The sequence below is a fragment of the Schistocerca serialis genome, chromosome 2, assembly GCF_023864345.2.
Source record: "Schistocerca serialis cubense isolate TAMUIC-IGC-003099 chromosome 2, iqSchSeri2.2, whole genome shotgun sequence".
Classification (NCBI taxonomy): domain Eukaryota; kingdom Metazoa; phylum Arthropoda; class Insecta; order Orthoptera; family Acrididae; genus Schistocerca; species Schistocerca serialis.
In genome coordinates, this window is record NC_064639.1 from 916,333,743 (window position 1) to 916,355,869 (window position 22,127).

At 42.6% G+C, this 22,127-nt stretch overlaps 1 protein-coding gene across 1 annotated transcript in view; it reads left to right on the forward strand.

Moving 5' to 3' along the window:
* Nucleotides 1-19,881, forward strand: part of LOC126458278 (rab3 GTPase-activating protein catalytic subunit) — a 474,850-nt gene extending 454,969 nt beyond the window's left edge. Inside the window, exons 13-14 of the mRNA XM_050095210.1 lie at nt 4,270-4,563; nt 19,526-19,881. Of these exons, the coding sequence (XP_049951167.1) occupies nt 4,270-4,563; nt 19,526-19,759 (528 nt within the window). The 3' untranslated portion in view covers nt 19,760-19,881. The remainder of the gene's footprint in view (nt 1-4,269; nt 4,564-19,525) is intronic.
* Nucleotides 19,882-22,127: the final 2,246 nt, after the last annotated feature.

Genomic DNA, 22,127 nt, shown 5'->3' on the forward strand with positions numbered 1-22,127 from the left:
ACTTGGCGCCCAGTGACTATCACCTGTTCAGTAGGTTAAAAGAACATTGGGCCGGAAAGCGATTCAGCTCCGACGACGAGGAGAAAAAAGAGGTTCGTAGCTTTCTGAACAGCATGGCGGCGAGCTGGTATGACATGGGCATACAAAAACTGCCACAGCGTCTACAAAAATACATCGACAGAAATGGTTAAAAATGTTCAAATGTATGTGGATTCCTATGGGACCAAACTGCTGAGATCATCGGTCCCTAGACTTACACACTACTTAAACTAACTTACGCTAAGGACAACACACACCCATGCCCGAGGGAGGACTCGAACCTCCGGCGGGAGAGGCCGCCCGATTAGTGACATGGCACCTCTAACCGCGCGGCACAGAAATGGTGATTATGTCGAAAAATAGCTAAATGTTCAAACTGTAAACTGATGTAAACCAATGTAGAAATAAAATTAAAAAAAAAAAAAGGAACTAGATAGTTCATAAGCCGACGCTGTAATTACGCGTGAAAGCTGGGCACAATACATTGTATTATTGTAACACAAATAGTCCTAACAACATTAAGCATGGCAAATTTTTAGATGGAACTCTGGCCAGCAGATTTTTACTTCAGAAAACACACGGAGCATATGTGGCAATACATTTGTCCTAGAATCAGATAGTGAAACAACAAAAATGTGGTTGACGACTCAATGAATAAAAAGACGACCATCCACTCAAAGAGCTTGCGAAGCGGCATATCGGTGCACGGAGCTGAACAACCAGATATACACCACATAGATGAATGAAACCTTTTGCCTCTTAACCAGTCCTGGCGAAGAAGAGTGAACGACGACCCGGAAAAAGACGTCGTGCCGATGTGCACCCCGTGTCCGTTGCTCCATGCAGAGGCGCTGGCTCGAGCTACACTCTGCACGAAGACTACACGTAAACTCCCTGCACTGCGGAGTTCGAAGGTGTCCCCTACGCCGCTGTAGTGGCCGCTTTTGAAGCCTAGCCGAGGCAGCGATAACCGCACAAGGGAATAATACAGGACACCTGGTGAGACGCCAGCTACAAGCTACTGATAGTGGGAAGATGAAATGAGCCGCCGTGGCGCAGATAGGAGCAGTAGTGATTAGCGAGCAGTTTAAATAGTAAGCAGAAGATTTACTCGTATTTCTCCAAACGCACGAAGACTTGTTACAAATCATGCGACAAGAAGCAGAGTCCAGCTCATACAATAGCAATTACTACGAAGCTACCTGTCCTCAGCACGAACCCGAGGCGTACGAGAAAGACAGGCTGCGGCGCGTACGTCACGAAGGTAGTCCCGCGCTCGCTCTCTCAAATCAGCAGACAAACTACGTTTCTACACCTGTTAACTCGGAACTAGACGTGTCCGTACAAACGAAAACTGAATCTTCTACAGGAATCAGCTACTGTGGAATCTTACTGTTATTAGTCCTACAATGATGGGAAGTCCATGGGCCTACTTATAATTGGTTATGGCTGTACTCGTGTGCAATAAAATCAAATCATGCTAAAATGATTATGACTTTTATAAGGCACCACTTCCAGCATGTAATGAGTACTGTGAAGGAGAAGAGACTAAATGCTATAGCCGGCCGGAGTGGTAGAGCGGTTCTAGTTGCTTGAGTCTGGAACCGCGCGACCGCTACGGTCGCACGTTCGAATCCTGCCTCGGGCTTGATTGTGTGTGATGTCCTTAGGTTAGTTAGGTTTAAAGTAGTTCTAAGTTCTAGGGGACTGATGACCTCAGAGCCATTTGAACCATTTTGAACTAAATGCTATAAGCAAGCCATTATACCATTTATATCGCGTATTGATCTTAAATTAAATTTTGCAATTGAAAGAAAACAGCCCTCGGTCACTATTTTTAACGAATTAACCGGATTTCAAAACTGCCTGGAGTGTCTTCCTCAGAATTTAAATCAAAGAATGGTCTATAACATGGTCACGGAAATATGACTAAAATCGTATGATACCCTGTGAAAGACTGGCAGCACTTATATGTCATTTATAAAATAATAAATATGCCAAAAGGGCGTTAGTCACAAAGATATTCAAGATAAAAAATTGTGATGGCGAGCCACTAAGGGCTGCTCGTTACTTACGCGGTTACAGGTTGCAAACGAACTGAGATGCCCGCGTTAACAAATGCGGCCAGGTGTACATGGCACTGCAACGAGCGCGCCATCTAGTAGCAGTAGATACAATTAGGCTACTTCACATTGAAATATAGGCAGAAATGATTAAAAATGAACAGTATTCGGTACATAATGGAAATCAATGTTTGTTTAATATTAGCATACAACATAACATTTTGCCTACATCGAAGCTTATAACAGTAAGATAAAACATGAAAACGTCATTATGAAAATGTAGACAGGACTGAATGACAACTTGTACAAAGCAATATTGGCGTGAAATACAGCCAAGAAAATTTGATATTTAGAAACCATAGGACTACCTTAAAAAGAAAACAACATTTCGGCAACCTGCACTAGGAGACCAGAAGTCAGATATCGAGTAACGGCTTTATACCGTTGAAAACATTTTTGTTACGTAGCTGTAGCTGTGCGTTAAGGATGAAGCCATCCTTTCGAGCAAGATGTTTGAAGATCTCTAGTTCTTCTATAATATCTAGTCTACGCCCTTTCTTTTCTGTGTGTAAAATGTTGCTATCGCAGATGGCTTTAGGTATATGACCTGTAATTAGAATATGGTCGGCAAAAGACGAATTTTGCTGTAGTACTGTTAATCAGTAAGACTTCATAATAGCAGATTCCAGTGGAAGATGCAATTCTCGTTAGTACGTACAAGTCCAGCGGAGAGTTAACAGGTTTAGATACGAATTTTGTCTGCTGACAAGGGAACCTCCCCATCGCACCCCCCTCAGATTTAGTTGTAAGTTGGCACAGTGGATAGGCGTTGAAAAAACGGAACACAGATCAATCGAGAAAACAGGAAGTAGTTGTGTGGAACTATGAAAAAAATAAGCAAAATATACAAACTGAGTAGTGCATGCGCAAGATAGTCAACATCAAGGATAATGTGAGCTCAGGAGCGCCGTGGTCCCGTGGTTAGCGCGAGCAGCTGCGGAACGAGAGGTCATTGGTTCAAGTCTTCCCTTACGTGAAAATTTTACTTTCTTTATTTTCGCAAAGTTATGATCTGTCCGTTCGTTCATTGACGTCTCTGTGCACTGTAATACGTTTAGTGTCTGTGAAAGGACGTGCCTCTCCAATGGGAACCGAAAACATTTGATTGCAGTGTCATAGGCCAACCGATTCCTCCACAGGAAAACACGTCTGATATATTCTATACGACACTGGTCACGGCATGTGCGTCACATGACAGGAATATGTTGTCGACCCACCTAACTTGTACTTTTGGCGAATGGGTGAAAAGATTCTTCTACATTGCCCGATTTAGGTTTTCTTGTGAATGTGATAATCACTCCCAAAGAAAGTGAAGAAAACATAACGGACGGACAGATAATAATTGTCTCAAAATAAAAAATTAAACCTTTCACTCGAGGGTAGACTCGAACCAAGGACCTCTCGTTCCGCAGCTGCTCACGCTAACCACGGGACCACGGCGCTCCTGAGCTCACATTATCCTTGATGTTGCCTATCTTGGGCATGGACTACTCAGTTTGTATATTTTGCTTATTTTTTTCGTAGTTCCACACAACTTCTTCCTGTTTTCTCGATAGATCTGTGTTCAGTTTTTCAAGGCCTATCCACTGTGTCAACTTATAACTAAATCTGAGGGGGGGGGGGGTGCGATGGGGAGGTTCCCTTGTGAGATGAGCGAGCGATCGAGTTCAGGACCACTTTCGTGACGTACGCGCCGCGGCCTGTCTTTCTCGTGTGCCTCGGCACGAACCGTGATGATGAACCGGGGTAGCAACACGTGGTGAAGTGGCTCTGAATAGCTGCCGCCATGCCTCCTTAGGTATCGTGGTAGTAGAGCTGCTGGACGTGGGGCGCAGTGGGCGGGTTCCATTGGGTCGCACACGACTGCTGTGGGCGTTCGACAGAAACTTGCAATTCCGTTGCACCAACTCAACACCTGAAGTGTGGTATCGATACGTGATACCACACCTGTTTCTCTGAATCACTGTGTAGGTAAATAAACCAGAAATTGTGTAGTACGTTTTTTGTTACGTGTAGTTCCCTATCCGATGTAAGAGGTCAGTGAAAGTGTTACACAAAGGAGCCTCAGACCTTACTCTGTGTGTGTGCGTTTGTATTGTTATTGCAGAAGCTGAGCCACGAGATCGCGTCTGCGGAGGCGCTGATGGCACAGGCGCGCTCGCTGATGGCCAAGTTCTGCGGCGAGGACGGCGGCGGCGGCGACGGCGACGCCGGCCCCTCGACTAGCTCCGGCTCCAGCCCTGACCCGGGCTCCAGCACTGGTTCCAGCTCCAGCGCCGCCAGCGAGGAGGCGCGCCGCTTCGTGTACGCGCTGCTGCAGGCGCCCAGGGCGGACCTGCCCGGCGGGCCGCGCGGGCTGCTGGCGGCGCGCGTCCGGGCCTTCTTCGCAGAGGCGCACAAGGTGTGTGGCACTGGTCTAGTGCAGTTCTGTTGTCTAAAACCCCTCCCTCTCCTCTGCTGTACTCCACAGTTTAACTCTTCTGTATCTGTATGCTATCCGGTAGAACCCCACCAGATGATCTATAGTAGCTCCTTCCTTCGGTCGAAAAACCGTGCCTAGTAGTTCGATGAAAGTACATCTACATCTACATGATTACTCTGCAATTCACATTTAAGGGCTTGGCAGAGGGTTCATCGAACCACAATCATACTATCTCTCTACCATTCCACTCCCGAACAGCGCGCGGGGAAAACGAACACCTAAACCTTTCTGTTCGAGCTCTGATTTCTCTTATTTTATTTTGATGATAATTCCTACCAATGTAGGTTGGCCTCAACAATATATTTTCGCATTCGGAAGAGAAAGTTGGTGACTGAAATTTCGTAAATACATCTCGCCGCGACGAAAAGCGTCTTTGCTTTAATGACTTCCGTCCGAACTCGCGTATCATATCTGCCACACTCTCTCCCTTATTACGTGATTATACAAAACGAGCTGCCCTTTTTTGCACCCTTTCGATGTCCTCCGTCAATCCCACCTGGTAAGGATCCCACACCGCGCAGCAATATTCTAACAGAGGACGAACGAGTGTAGTGTAAGCTGTCTCTTTAGTGGACTTTTTGCATCTTCTAAGTGTCCTGCCAATGAAACGCAACCGTTGGCTCGCCTTCCCCACAATACTATGTATGTGGTCTTTCCAACTGAAGTTGTTCGTAATTTTAACACCCAGGTACGTAGTTGAATTGACAGCCTTGAGAATTGTACTATTTATCGAGTAATCGAATTCCAACGGATTACTTTTGGAACTCATGTGGATCACCTCACACTTTTCGTTATTTAGCGTCAACTACCACCTGCCACACCATACAGCAATCTTTTCTAAATCGCTTTGCAACTGACACTGGTCTTCGGATGACCTTACTAGACGGTAAATTACAGCATCATCTGCGAACAACCTAAGAGAACTGCTCAAATTGTCACCCAGGTCATTTGTATAGATCAGGAACAGCAGAGGTCCCAGGACGCTTCCCTGGGGAACACCTGATATCACTTGAATTTTACTCGATGATTTTCCGTCTATTACTACGAACTGCGACCTTCCTGACAGGAAATCACGAATCCAGTCGCACAACTGAGACGATGCCCTGTAGGCCCGCAGCTTGATTAGAAGTCGCTTGTGAGGAACGGTGTCAAAAGCTTTCCGGAAATCTAGAAATACGGAATCAACTTGAGATCCCCTGACGATAGCGGCCATCACTTCGTACGAATAAAGAGCTAGCTGCTTTGCACAAGAACGATGTTTTCTGAAACCATGCTGATCACGTATCAATAGATCGTTCCCTTCGAGGTGATTCATAATGTTATATTCGTCCACATGACGGTAGCGGAAGCAAAACACAAAACTACCATTACGGAATACAGGGAATAGCTCACAAATGGTTCAACTCTTACTTTAGTAACAGGAAGCAAAAGGTCATTATTCACAATGTTCATGTGGCTATGATGTGGGATCTGAGTGGGGTACTGTCAAGTGGAGGGTGCCCCAGGGATCAGTGTTGGGGCCACTGCTGTTTATTTATATAAATGATGTGCCTTCTAGTATTACGGGTAACTCTAAAATATTTCTGTTTGCTGATGACACTAGCTTGTTAGTAAAGGATGTTGTGTGCAACATTGGCTCGGTTTCAAATAGTGCAGTACATGACCTCAGTTCATGGCTTGTAGAAAATAAACTAAAATTAAATCACAGTAAGACTCAGTTTTTACAGTTTCTAACACACAATTCAAAAAAACCTGACGTTTTAATTTCACAGAACAGGCATATGATTAGTGAAACTGAACAGTTCAAATTTCTACGTGTTCAGGTAAATAGTAAGCTGTCGTGGAAAACCCACGTTCAGGATCTTGTTCAAAGACTTAATACTGCCATTTTTACTATTCGAACGGTATCTGAAGTAAGTGATACTTCGACTCAAAAATTAGTCTACTTTGCTTATTTTCATTCGCTTATGTTGTATGGTATTATATTTTGGGGTAACTCTTCCCATTCTACAAGGATATTTTTCGCTCAGAAACGGGCGGCTCGGTCAATAAGTGGTGTGAGTTCACGAACCTCTTGTCGACCTCTGGTCACGAGTTTGGGTATTTTGACATTGGCCGCTCAATATGTATATTCCTTAGTGTCGTTTCTTGTTACCAGTATTAGTTTATTCCCAAGAATAAGCAGCTTTCACTCGGTTAATACTCGGCAGAAATCAAATCTGCTTTTGGATCGGACGTCCTTAATTCTTGTGCAAAAAGGTGTCCAGCATACTGCTGCATCCATTTTCAGTAAGTTGCCACTCGAGTTAAAAAATCTTAGCAGTAATCCATGCGCTTTCAAATCGAAACTGAAGAGTTTCGTCATGGGTCACTCCTTCTATTCTGTTGAGGAGTTTCTTGAAAAATTAAGCTGATTCTTATTGTATTGCTGATAGCGTTTACTTAAACTTATGGACTGACTTTTTTCAGGTTCATGAACATTTATTTGTATCTGTTATTACTTTTATGTTGTAATTTCATGTATTGACGCGTTCCATGACCTTGGAGATTTGCTCCTCAATTTAGTCCTACGGAAAAGAAAAATGGTTCAAATGGCTGTGAGAACTATGGGACTTAACATCTATGGTCATCAGTCCTCTAGAACTTAGAACTACTTAAACCTAACTAACCTAAGGACATCACACAACACCCAATCATCACGAGGCAGAGAAAATCCCTGACCCCGCCGGGAATCGAATCCGGGAACCCGGGCGCGGGAAGCGAGAACGCTACCGCACGACCACGAGCTGCGGACAGTCCTACGGAACTTCACGTGTAAATAAATAAATAAATAAATTTTATATCGAATTTACGTTTGAGTGGGATCCTCTTTTAACTAAGAGTATAATCTATCGTAGCTTCTTCCTTCGGACGAAAAACGGTGCCTAGTAGTTCGATGAAAGTTAATATTATATTCGTCGACAAGGTGGTAGCGGAGGTAATCCACAAAACTACCGACTGACGTCCATTTCTTATAGAATTTTAGAATTTATACTGAGCTCAAATGTAATGAAGTATCTCGAACAGAATGAGCTCGTCCATGGCAACTCCGACCACCTCCTTCCTTCCAAACACTGAGAGAAACCAAAGACCCTCGGACCTGCAAACAAAAGTGCTCAACTCGTCGGGCGCTAATTATCGACCTCGCACCGCACCTCAGCCTCCCCCAGGGAGGCAGGTCAATAAGGGAAACACAAACATGTCCGATATTATTAGCAGATTTAATCTGACTCACGTGTATCTTTTGCACATGGTCGGATGACTCATCCTTCACTCGCAGCGTGAACAGTGGGGACCTCAGGGACACACCACGGACACACAAAACGTGGCATAAACTTACTCAATGCTTTGCCCACTTTGTCACGAGCTCCGAGGCTGTGAACGTAGACCACGTTCCCTACCTTGAAATTAGCAGGCCCTCGTCTATGGTTGTAGCGTGCCGCTTCTCTTTCATGAGACCTCACAATGTTCGCTCGCGCCCTACGCCAATTATCCTAAAAAACTTGGGAGTCGCCTGATCAGGAATCAAGTCCGCTATTTCCCTTAAGTTGGACAGCGGCGAATGTACAGGATGGGCGTACATTGAGGACGTCGGTACAGCTTCATGAGCTTCGTGCCTCGCTACGTTAAAAGCAAAATTCAGCCGCGGTAGGGAGCTGTCCCACTTAGACTGCGCCTCTGAAAGGTAAGCGCAACTTTCAAAGTTCCTATCAAAATTCTCCGCGAAAGACGGTTGAGTGTAATAGGGGGTAGTATTTACGTGATGGATCCCATTCCAAAAACAAAACATAAGGAATCCCCGAGCCACGAAGGCTGGGCGTTATCGCTGAGGAGAGTGACAGGAAGACCAAATAGCGAGATAATTTTACTAAAATGTTTAGCAGTGGCCCCCAAGGTTTTCCTCTCTCCTGATCGACATCAACCATTCAAGTCGCGAGGCGTCCACTGCAAAGAAAATACAACAGTAACCTTCCAAAGTCCGGGGAAGGGGAGCGACATAGTCAATGGAAATATGTTTCATAGGACGTTCGGGACAGGTGCAGTACAGCAATCCGCTCTTTACCAACTTACAGTTCTCGGCATTGCCCAACCATCGACCATTATATCCTTATAGAGCGGGGGCCAAGTCATATGTTGCTTGGTCTTGTGTATGATTTTATAAATGCCTAAGAATACAGCTGACAGCAACTGATGGTAATGTTTAAAGACGGCGGGAATGAGATCACGAGGCAAACAAATTTTCCACTGACCATCGCCCTTTGTTTGTAAACACAAAATTCCCTTTTTAAGTTGGTACCTGGACAATTCCTATCCAGATTGAAGATGCTGTTTAGTATGTGAGAAGGCTGGGTCGGAATCTTGTTGCTGACGAAGATCAAACAACTCAGGCACCTCAGCCGAGAGTGCACTAATAGTGGCTCACTGGTCGGCCATTCGCGGAAATTTCCTCATCGCCAGACTCGAACATACGACGTAGCGCATCAGCGACGACGTTTTCGCTGCACCTAATATGCTTTACTGAAAACCTGAATGCAAAAATACGACCACCTCACAATACGCCCCGTCTTACGGGGACGCGCTAGGATCCATGAGAGAGCCTAGGTATCAGTTTCTAAACTAAACTGACAGTTTGTAATCTTCCCCCCTCCTTCCTTCGTGATTCCAGCTATTGTCCACAATAAGCAAAGTCTTTTATGAAAAATTTGAGAGGAGCGAAGACTACAAAACTTTCTTGTTTACTTAGCTTTTCGTGTGGAGTTGGCTCCAGTTCTTCTTGTTTAGGGATCTGACTCTTGAAGCTGAAATTCTCATATTTTAGGTCCTCAGGGTTGAATTGATGTAAATAAATTTGAAGGTTGTTGTTGCAGAATTTTTGTTGTTACGTTATATATTTTGTAACATTTTAGTATATCACACAGCCCTTTGTATTTGCACATTAACAAAGCCGAAATTACATTGTTCGCCCAAAATACAGAAATAGGTCCGATCACATCAGAGGCATGCTTACTACTACTTCAATTTCTATTATTTTCGATTATTATTTCATAAATGAATCCAGAAATAAGCATAGTAAACAGTACTAGATTCCGTAATTAATAATATAAATTTTGAGTGTGCCAAATAATTCGTAATTTCAAATTTTAAAAAAATAATTTAAACGGTACATTCATAGCTATTACTTATCAATTGTAGCATCGAAAATAAAGTAATCCCTTTCCATAAATTTTAGCTTGAAATATAACATAGTGTATGAAATTATATGAAAGTTTTCAGGAAAGCAGCTGAGATAATATTGACCTGTCAAAAATTTGAAAAATAGTATTGGTATCTATAACTATTGTTGAGGAAAAGTAGTGCTAGAGGAGGATGTCCCGTTACAAGTTCTCTAACTAAAACTTGAATTTTGCAGTCCTGAATAGGTCAGCGAGGGCCTGAACCCCCTGCAGTCGTTAACCCTAGGATGCATGGTGCCGAAAACACACATGCAGGGCCTCCAAGTCCCTGCCCTAATTTAAAATTTTCCTCTTTTCATATAATCATTCTTTGGAGTTAAATTTATTTCTGTCAAATTTATTGTCATATTGAAAGATTCCTAAGATACAGTAACAGGATCTGGTGGGCCTAATTAACATTCTATTAATTTTTTAAAAAACTCTAAGAGTGAATTTTTATTAGTTACATTCATTTACATACAACATATACAAATAATTTTATTAATTCATTTATAAGTTGCAGTTTACATTTTATAACATTTATTACAACCAATTTCTTCAATTAAAACATACTCATTATTCACAATATTATGTACATAGGCAATATTTTGACAAAAATTTATCATTCATTGTTCACATAAAATTGCATTTTTCTTAATTTTCAACATTTGACAAACAAGAAGCACAAAGAACGCCACTATGTTCGTTACAAATGTTGGTTTTACGCTTAATGCATGTCATAGCACTTTTCCTGTGTTTATTATATGGACAATAACTGCATCTTCTTCTTTTTCCTGAAACAGGTAGATGGTTCGGCAATATGACATCTTTTTGAACACCACATCTTTGCATGGTATCAACGATTTTCTTTGGAAGATTGGGGATATGAATACGAAGTTCCATTAGTGGTCTTACCATTCCCTCTGCTAAATATCTTAGGAACAAACGCCTTTTATCACTTCTTCCACTATGGTATGTCAGATTTTGGGCAGAAAATAAAATTTCACTGTTCATTGCTGCGACATCCATCATATTCATCCATAATGCAAATGGCCATCTTCTTGTTTGTCTCTTTCAAGTGTAATAACGAATTTTCTGATCCATTTGATCCACTCCACCTTCCGTAGAGTTATAAAACTTTATTATATCTGGTTTCTTTTTTGCATGAGTTTCAACAATGTTTCTGTCGTGATGCATTGTGCTAATGAGAACTGCAGACTTTTTCTTTTTGGGAACATAACTCACCTTTGTAATGTCACCTCCAAATGCAAACAAAGAGGAATGAATCGCTCTTGAGGCAGATGGTTTCATCTCATTAGGAATTTCTGGTTTATTTTGTTTGATTGTTCCCACCACTGTAATTTGCTTCTGAAGCATCTCTTCTGTCAGCTGCACACTAGTAAAGAAGTTGGCAACAGTAATATTTCTTGATGATCCTTCAATGATTTTTGCAAGATCATTCACCACATTCAATCCAAGATTTTTCTGAATAGTTTCATGGGGCTTCCTTCCCGTGTAAGCATATGCAGATGTAGCATCACATAACCGAAATATTTTTATGCCATACTTGGCTGGTTTAGAGGGCATATACTGGGTGAATGGGACTAGCTGTTCGACAACTGTGATCGAATCATTGGGAATCATTCTGTTTCTACACTTGTCAAGAAATAGTTCCCATACATAGTGAACAGAAGCAAGTTTGTCATCTGCAGATCGAGCTTCACGGGTACGCCTATCATCAAATCTAATTATTCTCCTTATATCCTCGATTATATTTACTGACATGGTGGCCTTATTTGTAGGATTTGCCTTTTCATCGAAGAATAATTCTCTAATAGGGACATCCCAACTCTTCTCAACACCAGACAGCTGTAAAAGACGAAGAAAACCCTCCATTTCAGCAAGCGAAACGTTTTTCCACGTTTTACCACGTAAAGCAGCCACTCTTCTGCCTTCAATATTTGTGCAGTTGATTTCCTCTAGTATTTCCTTGGAGATGAAATAGTCCCAGGCATCCCTAAGTTTACAAGTTTTCAAACCACGGGCTGGACCAGGTGCCTTCTTTACGATATTATGGACAGGCATACGAAAAGTTGCAGGAGGATCTAATTTCCAAATCGTTCCATTCCGACTAATGTATGTGTGGTCTTCTATACCTTTTTGTGGTGGTTCTTCATTTTCAGACTCTGATGAAGTATTATTGGAAGGACTGTCATCTGCCTCAATATTCACATCTGCAGGTTCATTGGCTGATTCTTCACTACTTGCATCTTCAAAAATATTTCCTTCCTCGTAAGAATCATCTTCTTCAAACCACTGAGCCACAACACTTTCAAAATTAGCTGCATTTGCACGTACTGTCTCTCTTGCTTTGCGTGTCGAAGCCCTAGCAAAAGGCGTATCTCTCGAACAGCATCTTGCGCGGCACTAAACGACTCATACTCGTAACAATATGGGCCTTGCAGCAACAAACAAACTACAGTAACAATGAGGCTGACAAGAGCAGCACAGGATAACAATACTATGCAATAATAAAACATCTGATAGCAAAAAGATCAATAATACATCGACATCGCCAATATTTGAAAGTAGTGTGTATTATTTTTTAGTTATAGTATTACTACTACAGCTACTGCTGCTGTTGGCACTCCTGTTGCTGGAAATAGCACTACAGTTATTGTTGAATTAATAACTGCTCCCAAACAAATGTTGAAGGCAATATAGGCTAAAGAACATTTATAAATGTGTGAGGGCTTCTGAAGCCCTGCTTATGCATTCACGGTGTATGGGTAAACGTATTGAATTATACAAAAAACTCAAAAAGGTATCTTGTTCAAACTTGACAGGAGGAATGTCACAGTGTTAGTGAAAGAGTACTGGAAAGCAGTTTGAAATCAAACAAAAAATTACAGATTTTTTTTTAATGACATACAAGGGCTTCGGAGGCCCTGTATATGCATCCTAGGGTTAAAGCGCGAGACCCTTGAGCAATAGGGTGACGTTCTCCGTCCTGTTCGCGCAGCAACACGCCTGATATTCCCGAATTTGAAGCAGCATTTTATAAAACGAAGGGCAACTCAAAATTTGGGATAGCCAATACCGGGGAACTACTGAGCGTCAAAGGCTGTTTGCTGACTTTCGGTCCAGGTGAATTCTTGCCTTTTCCTACTCAATAAATTCAATGGAGCCGCCAAAGGGGGAAACTTTGGTACAAAATTTTTAACTTGCAAAGAAAATCATACCTGTAAACCGATCTATTCTCTTTTTGGTTCTAGGAGGACGAAAATTGTGAATAACCTGAGTCCGCAAATGGTTCACACGAACCCTTTCAGCCGAAACTAAATGACGCAGGAAGGAGATCTCGGACCGCGTTAATTTAACCTTTGAGAGTTTCACAATTAACCCAGCTCCCCCGACCTCGTCAGTACGTGGGAGAGGTGCTCCAATGTTCAGGAAAAGTCTTGTTGTAAATGACGACGTCATACGTCATCCAGCTGATTATAACTGAATTTGAACTTGACATCACGTAAAACGGAATCGAACAAACGGGAAAGGATTGCTGCTCTAGTGGACAACCCGAAAGAGACACCGTTAAATTTGTCCAGATCCCAGTCTGTCACAAACGCCTTCACAGTTTTCGATTTCTCCTCCAGGGGAATTAGTTAATAGGCTTGGCTGAGGTCCACGATGGTAAAACATCTTTCTCCGGCAAAGCACGGGAAACAATGGTGCAGATCGGGGAAGGGGAGTGATTCAAGTACCATCTTGTCATTCAAAACACAATAATCAACAAGAAGTCCAAACCCATCTCCATTGGGCTTTTGCACAAGAAAAACGGGGGAAGCACAAGGTGAAATGGGTGGTCGGATGACACAGTCGACCAACATTTTGCCTATTTCCTGGCGCAACGCCTTTATTTTCGGAGGTGGCAGGCGGTAGGGAGATTGCCTAATGCGAAAGTGATCTGTCAGATGGATCCGATATTCGATCTTACTCGTCATACCTAATTCATCAGTAAGTACATGAGGAAATTGGCCCATTACCGTCCACACTTGCTGTGTCTCCTCAACCAAGGAGTGTTGCAAATCGAACTTCCCATACTCGGCCACCACCGAATGGGCGTGCCGGCAAAATGTAAGTTTTATGCAGTGCACAAACTTGTAATGGATATGCCCTTGGCCAAAATCCAAGACACTTACTAATAAAAGCACAGCCCAGCATCAACACTCAGACCTTTGACGACTGTGATCTGAAGAGGCCAGGAAACATCGCCTATGGCACAATAAACGCGCAATGAACCAAGGCTGTCGCTGTGCTGCCCGAAAATCGTACGACAACCGATAACCACTGGTTGTAAATGCCGTAAATTAGAAATAGCATGATGACTGAGATAACATTCGTAGCTCAGTAAGGACACCGAACTACCAGAATAAAGTTCTACGGTAAACGCCCGCCTTCGAGGCTCGCACCAGAAAATCCATGCTTCAGAGATACTGGTCAATTGCACCCCAAGAAGCGCGTACTCTCCGACGGACTCCCATTTCTCACTTCCGCCAGTTTCGACCACCTCATTCCTTCCTACCACAGAGCGAGACACCAAAGACTCTCGAACCGGCAAAGAGAGTGCTGAACTCGCTGGGCGCGAGCTATCGACCACGCAGCTCGGCTCAGAATGTATTACAAATTCCTGCCTATCGCTCTCGTGGGGACCGTGAGGACAAGATCAGACTGGTCACAGCGCTTACAGAGGCGTCTAAGCAGCCATCCTTCCCGTGCTCCGTGCATGAATGGAACGGGAAAACGCCCTAATAACTGGCACTGTGGGACATGCCATCTGCAGTGTAGTTAACAGTGTTTGGGAGAGATTGCATATAGATGTAAAACTAGGCTTTTATTTTCACACGAACAGAAATCGCACAACACGAAAAGATTTTACTTGTCGGACAAACCAGTATACCTCCTTTCTGTAGTTGCGACAACAGTAAGACTTCTTAATTCATTTCTTTCGTTACACTGTACAAAACAACTCGTGACAGTTCCCTACCTCAGTGGAATAGATATAGCCTTCATCCAAGTGTTAATGTTGTCAATCAAGTTTAATTTTGTCTCTATCATTCAACTTTTGTAAACCACAACCTTCAAGCAAAAAATCCCCTCTAAAAATTATTTTAACGCCAAACCATTTTACCATAAATGTTCATCTGACCACCATATTGAGAATATTCCGTCACTGGGCGGACTCCTTAAAAGCAACTGAACTCAAACATAAAATTACAAAGAATAACGATTGCCCCAGATTGGAAACGTAAATTGTGGTTTTTTTCACTTTAAAATTCTACCAGTAACTAAAGACTCAAATGCTACAACCGCCAATTTCCCATTACTTCACTTTCGTTGATAGATAAAGGAGGTACGAAGTTAAACATCTGCTAAATTTCCCTTTTTAAAAATACTACCACTCATTGTCTTACCTGAAATGCAGCAAGTGAAGAAATAAATCAAATATTGGGTGAGCCTGGCGCCACCCAAAACCATCAGCCTAATTTGTATCTAAAGCAGTGTGTGATTCATTTACAATGATACGTTAATTGCATCTTCTCAACAACAAAAAAGTCTGCTGGTTGTAGAGGATTCTCTTTCTTTTTTTTTTTTACTACACTTGCTCTTATCCTTTAACAACGATGGTGGAGAATCCATACGAAAAGCAAGCTGTTGTTACGTTTAAAATGAAGATGACAAACATAGTTCGAAAACAGAAATGTGTAAGCAGGTCATCATTAACGCCTCTGTGTGCGATAATTAAAAAAGATACTATATGAGCGCAGGACGCTCGAGCCAGAGAAAAATCTCATGCAAACGGCTAAACATGAAGATGTAGAGACTACGTTACGTTTTGGTTCAAACAAGCTCTGTCTCAGAATGTCACCATATCTAGGTCTTTATTGGTGGAAAGAGCTGATGAACTCGCAAAAGAAATGGATATTAATCTTTTGGGGATGTCCAGGCTGGTTGCAAAGTTCCAAAAACGGAAATGCATAGTGTTAAAAAACGTTTGCGGCGAAGCTAAGCAAGTTTTACCGACTATGCTTACAGATTGGTTACAGTCTAATTGTCTTCAACAGCTGAAGAAAATTATGTGAAATACAGGGTGTCCATAAAGGTATACCCTGTTGAGAGAACAATGTAACTCTTTATTGGATACAGTAAGTAAAACATGCATTATACCACATATGCCTCTACTCATTAAGTTTTGAACGTTCCATAAACATTCTCCTGGAAACACGCAAAATATATCAACCCGGTATTCCATCTCTTGCCACATATTCTGTAGCATGTCTGGTATGACTGTGCCAGTGGCATCTCTGATGCGTTGCTGCATTGTCACAAAGTCAGGAACTGTTTGTTTTGTACACAATATCTTTCACATAGCCCCAAAAAAAGATATCTAAGGTGGTAACGCCAGGTGATCTCGGTGGCCATGGAATTGGTCTGTCTCTGCCAGTCCATCTGTTGGGGAAGCTTTCATTAAGAAAATCGCAGGCTTCTGGAGTCCAATGAAGATGAGCGCCATTTTGCTGAAAGATGATAGTTTGTTGCATATCCTGCAGCTGGGGAACGGCATAATTCACCAACATATCTAGGTAAAGATATCCATTTACATTGCTTTCAAGGAAGAAAATTGGGCCAATCATGAGCGGTCCCGAATGATTTCTGGTACGAGATGAGGATTTGCCGATCAGATCCGGACATCATGGCGGTTAACTGAGCCAAAAACATGAAATATGAAGTATGAAATGTAGCCTCATCGGAAAACACACACACACACACACACAAACAAACACTCACTTCAAGAAATCATTGTCCTCATCCAAAACATGAACTTGTTCATTGCAAATTGTTCACGTTTTGAGCGATCATCTGGTTGTAGTGCCTGAACAATTTGAGCCATCTATGCCTACAGTTTAAAATGTTTCGAACCATTTTATGCACTGTATTTTGTGACACTTGAAGCTCCCGCGAACCTCGTCTAATTGACTTCTGTCGCGCCCTCGTTGAACTCGCTGGACAGTATCCTCGAAAGAGATGGTCTGCCGCTGCTTGTCCGTTTCTGAACCAATTCCGTCGCTAAAAAAGTTTCCGTGCTTTTTTTCCATAATGAGACACAAACTTTCATTGCACATTAGCCTGTAATTTGGTTGTTGCTGGCCACACAAGACATTGAACTTTCTGCTGTGGGGAAGCCATTTTTACGGTACAGCTCACACAGGGGCCCCCTTATGGTGAAACTGTTGAATGAAACACAGCTGTACAGAAACTTCAAGGTTCCCTTGTAGACCTGTAGCAAAAAACCGTTACCATCATAAATATAATTAATATTTAATCCTGAGATCAGGGTAAACATTTATGGACAGCCTGTAGGTGTTGAACCCCGAATGTACTGGCATATTTTATCGCTGCTTACCCAATAAAACATCGTTTAAGGGACGGTCCTGATCAGGGAAGAAAAATCTGTAAGGAAAGAGTTGTGGTAATGGTAGTATGCAGCTCGGATTGATACACTTTTCCGACGCCTTAAAATCTCGTCAAGGTCATTGCAACAATCAGAGTGTTGTCCGCCCCTGGTAGCTGAGTGATCAGCGCGACGGAATGTCATACCTAACGGCCCGGGTTCGATTCCTGGCTGGGCCGGAGATTTTCTCCGCTCAGGGACTGGGTGTTGTGTTGTCCTTATCATCGTTTTTTCATGCCCATCGACACGCTAGTCAAATGTTCAAATGTGTGTGAAATCTTATGGGACTTTACTGCTAAGGTCATCAGTCCCTAAGCTTACACACTACTTAACCTAAATTATCCTAAAGACAAACACACACACGCCCATGCCCGAGGGAGGACTCGAACCTCCGCCGGTATCGGCCGCGACACGCTAGTCGCCGAAGACTTGCACCAGGCAAACGGTCTACCCGACGGGAGGCCCTAGCCACACTTCATTTCCATTTCCATCAAAGTGTTGAATAAGAATTGTAACTGGGTTTGTGTACACCGGCCGTAACTTACTCAGGAAATAAAAATTGATGCACTGTACCGCACTACTGTATTATAAAGAGTGGATCCGGTGAGCACAGCGCGTCAGGTTTGAGGCTCTGCTGTGTCCACCGGCGTCCACGTGTCAGTCCAAAGCCTTCTAGATACAAGGCCTAACCAGAGCGGCCATATTGGCACGTGACGTCACAAACTGTTGGCCATCTTATCTGTAGTCGGCAGTCCTGTTGGCGTGTATGTTGTGTTGAAAGTGTGTGCCACGTGAAAGTGATATGTATTTCATAAAGTATTCGCCTACAGTTCTTCGAAGTATGGGATACAAGTGTTGGGTTCCCTTTTGCCAGGGAAATTATAAATCTCAAAAAGGCATGAAAGTGCACATGCTTCGATTTCCGAAATGTGTGAAGTTGAGAAATCGCTGGATTGCAGCTATTCCCAGACAGGAATTTGTGTCTACGCATCATTCAAGGGTAAGTAAATGACAAAAAATTTATAGCGTGTTATTTGTTTCCATTGCACCACATTTGCCAATTATTTTAAAAGAAGTTATGTATCATGTACCAGTATAATTTGTTTCTTAATTCTGGACCATTGCTGCGAGGTTAATACGAAGCAACTATTGTCACACAGAATAGTTATATTAATTAGTGTGGCTCTAAAATGTTTAGTATTCCTTATCGTTCCTACCAGACTATTGAGTTTCCAGTAGTTTTATTTGGAAGACCTACAGAATGATTTTGTTCAGTTTTACATATACAGCTATTCGGAAATATTTTCAATTTGAGTAAACTACTTTAGAAAATTGCTTTAATGAATTCAGTGTTTTCGACAGATTAAGCAGTATGGAAAGCAGTGTTAACAGCACTCTGTGACACGAATTTCAGTCAAGGATTAAGGTTCTAAAGTTCTGGAGAAACAGGGAAATAAAATATTTTTTCAGGTTTTTTTATTTATTAAACATTACGTCAGGATGTGCTCCATTTCGTCGAATGATTTGAGTTTCGTGTGAGGTCAGCAAATTTTGAAGTGGAGAGGAAAATTTACGAAAATAATCAGGGAAACAAATTCTTAAATTCTGTAGGAGCTCCAGCTGCTTTAATTAAAATCGAAAACGTCTGCTTGTTATTGCATGTTGCCGATTTTTTACTGCAAAAACACACAGCTCCTGAGGTAAAAGACAAAATTTAAAATTACAGTTTGTATTCGAGCCTAGAAACGCGTATTTAAGTCAAATCGTCAAAATAATTTTACTTCTTGAAATATCATAGGGCAGTTTTGTTCAGTTACTTTACGCAATGATATAAATTTCCATACTTTCATTACAAGGACATGTAGAAGAGGAAAGCACGAGAATCCCTATGCGGTCTCAGCTCTAAAACTCGTCAAGTTCGTATAGCTGCAGAGTGCTTAACGGGAGCGTTCCGATACAGACCCAGCCATCAGTATGTGACGTCACAAGTGTGCGCGCAGGGCTGTAGTCTAGGTGGTGTTGGTCAGTCACTGTTAAGACAGCTGCGACCGCCGATTTGCGCCTGTGCGTTAGGCAGCCAATCGTTTGCTGACGCATCGCGGGGTTGCCGTGTGTGCAGGCGTCGCATATGCTGGCGGACCCGGAGGTGCTGGACGAGGGGGACGAGCCGTGGTCGGGCAGCGGCGGGCCCTCCGCCTTCCCGCAGCCCGCGCGACGCGAGTTCATCCTGCGCGCCGTGGCGCCCAGGCCGTCGCCCTGCTCGCAGCCGGCGCCGCACAAGATGTGCGCCGTGCTGCAGCGACACGACTTCCGCATCGCCGCCTGCTTCACGCTCGACACGACCTTCCACTAGCCGCGGGCCGGCTGCCGACCTGGCGAAACTGGATGCTGTTCACTCTATTCCCATATTTTATCGCTGTTATTTTACTAGCAAAGAGACAAATAAATAAATGCTTATTGCCTGTTGCCACTGCATGTATCCGAGTTCTTGCTTTCAACTCCCTCTCCCAATGTTTCCCGAAAAATAAAGTAAAATATCCTGTAAAACTTTAACAAAACTGGTAAAATTAATCAATAGCTACTCATCATTTTAAAGACACTTCAGCGAACAATTAAAAAAAACAGCAGAACAAATTGTTCAAGTCAGGAGCTGCTTCAAATGGCTCTAAGCTCTATGGGACTTAACATCAGAGATTATCAGTCCCCTTGACTTAGAACTACTTAAACCCAACCAACCTAAGGACATCACACACATCCATGCCCGAGGCAGGATTCGAACCTGCGACCGTAGCAGCAGCGCGGTTCCGGACTGAAGCGCCTAGAACCGCTCGGTCACAGAGGCCTGCTCCTGGACCACAACCTAGAGGCCAAAAGTTTAACAAATTTCACTCTTTATTGCAAAGCCGAAGACATTGTAATTCTGTCAGAGACAGCCAAGGACTTGGAAGAGCAGTTGAACGGAATGGACAGTGTCTTGAAAGGAGGGTATATGATGAACATCAACAAAAGCAAAACGAGGATAATGGAATGTAGTCGAATTAAGTCGGGTGATGCTGAGGGAATTAGATTAGGAAATGAGACACTTAAAGTAGTAAAGGAGTTTTGCTATTTGGGGAGCAAAATAACTGATGATGGTAGAAGTAGAGAGGATGTAAAATGTAGACTGACAATGGCAAGGAAAGCGTTTCTGAAGAAGAGAAATTTGTTAACATCGAGAATAGATTTAAATGTCAGGAAGTCGTTTCTGAAAGTATTTGTACGGAGTATAGCCATGTATGGAAGTGAAACGTGGACGATAAATAGCTTAGACAAGAAGAGAATAGAAGCTTTCGAAATGTAGTGCTACAGAAGAGTGCTGAAGATTAGATGGGTAGATCACATAACTAATGAGGAGGTATTGAATAGAATTGGGGAGAAGAGGAGTTTGTGGCACAACTTGACTAGAAGAAGGGATCGGTTGATAGGACATGTTCTGAGACATCGAGGGATCACCAATTTAGTATTGGAGGGCAGCGTGGAGGGTAAAAATCGTAGAGGAAGACCAAGGGATGAATACACTAAGAAGATTCAGAAGGATGTAGGCTGCAGTAGGTACTGGGAGATGAAGAAGCCTTCATAGGATAGAGTAGCATGGAGAGATGCATCAAACCAGTCTCAGGACTGAAGACCACAACAACAACAACATTACAAAGTTATAGTAAAATTAACAGCGAGTCCACATTCACATGCATGTAAGAATTAATTTTCAAAATCACGTACTTCTTTTATTACAAACGGGCGCAACATGCCCCAGTGTCCAGATGACTCCAACAGTGGCCGCCTTTAGACAAATAACATTGAAAAACAGTAACCAGTTGCCTATGTAAAACAGAACAAACAGAACTTTAACACCCAAAAAATTATAAAAGACTTACACTGAACCTACGCCATGCACGAGGTAACGTTAAGAAGTATTTTTTTTTTAAAGAAAGAAACTTCAAAACCTTAAACCTTTAAACAACAGCAACAAGACAGCTGGAACATCAATCAAATCAATGAATGTTTCATGTTTGTGACTGTGAAACAGAAATCAAATTTACGCAGTACAACTGCAGATTAGATGTAGGTAACAGTAATTCACCTGAGAACTGCAAAGGACTACCAAGCTTAGAAAGCTCAGTTAAAACAATTCATGTTTCATATTTGTAATCGTACAACAGAAAACAAATTTACGCTGTAGCGCAATCTGGTGCTCAGGTTTAGATAGCAGGTATTCACTTAACAACTGCAATGGCCCACCAAGTTTAAACACTCTGAGCTAAAAATTTAAGAACACTTAAAGCCTTGAAACATCAAAATTAACACCATTAACGACCACTTAATATGAGCACTCAAACAGGAGCTACCAAAATACTACTGGCGCCTGATACTTTCATTCTATCAGTATGCAAGGACAGGTGCTCACAATGATCGATCGTGCTGTGAAGTGCAACTCAAATGATTTCACTAATCTCGCTTTCCATCCATCCTGAAACCAAGATGAAGTGGATACAGTGCCGTAATCTCCGCAGAAAAGCACTTTTTCTGTTGCACAGCGGTATGGCAGTCCCAGTTAAGCAGACTGCGATCTTTACTTCCGTACAAATGCACGGACTCCAGACAGGACCGAACCAGCAGCCGAGGTCGCTTTTGTTTACAAGAGGTACACTGCAACACGTTCACGTAATTTCACTAGCACTAGC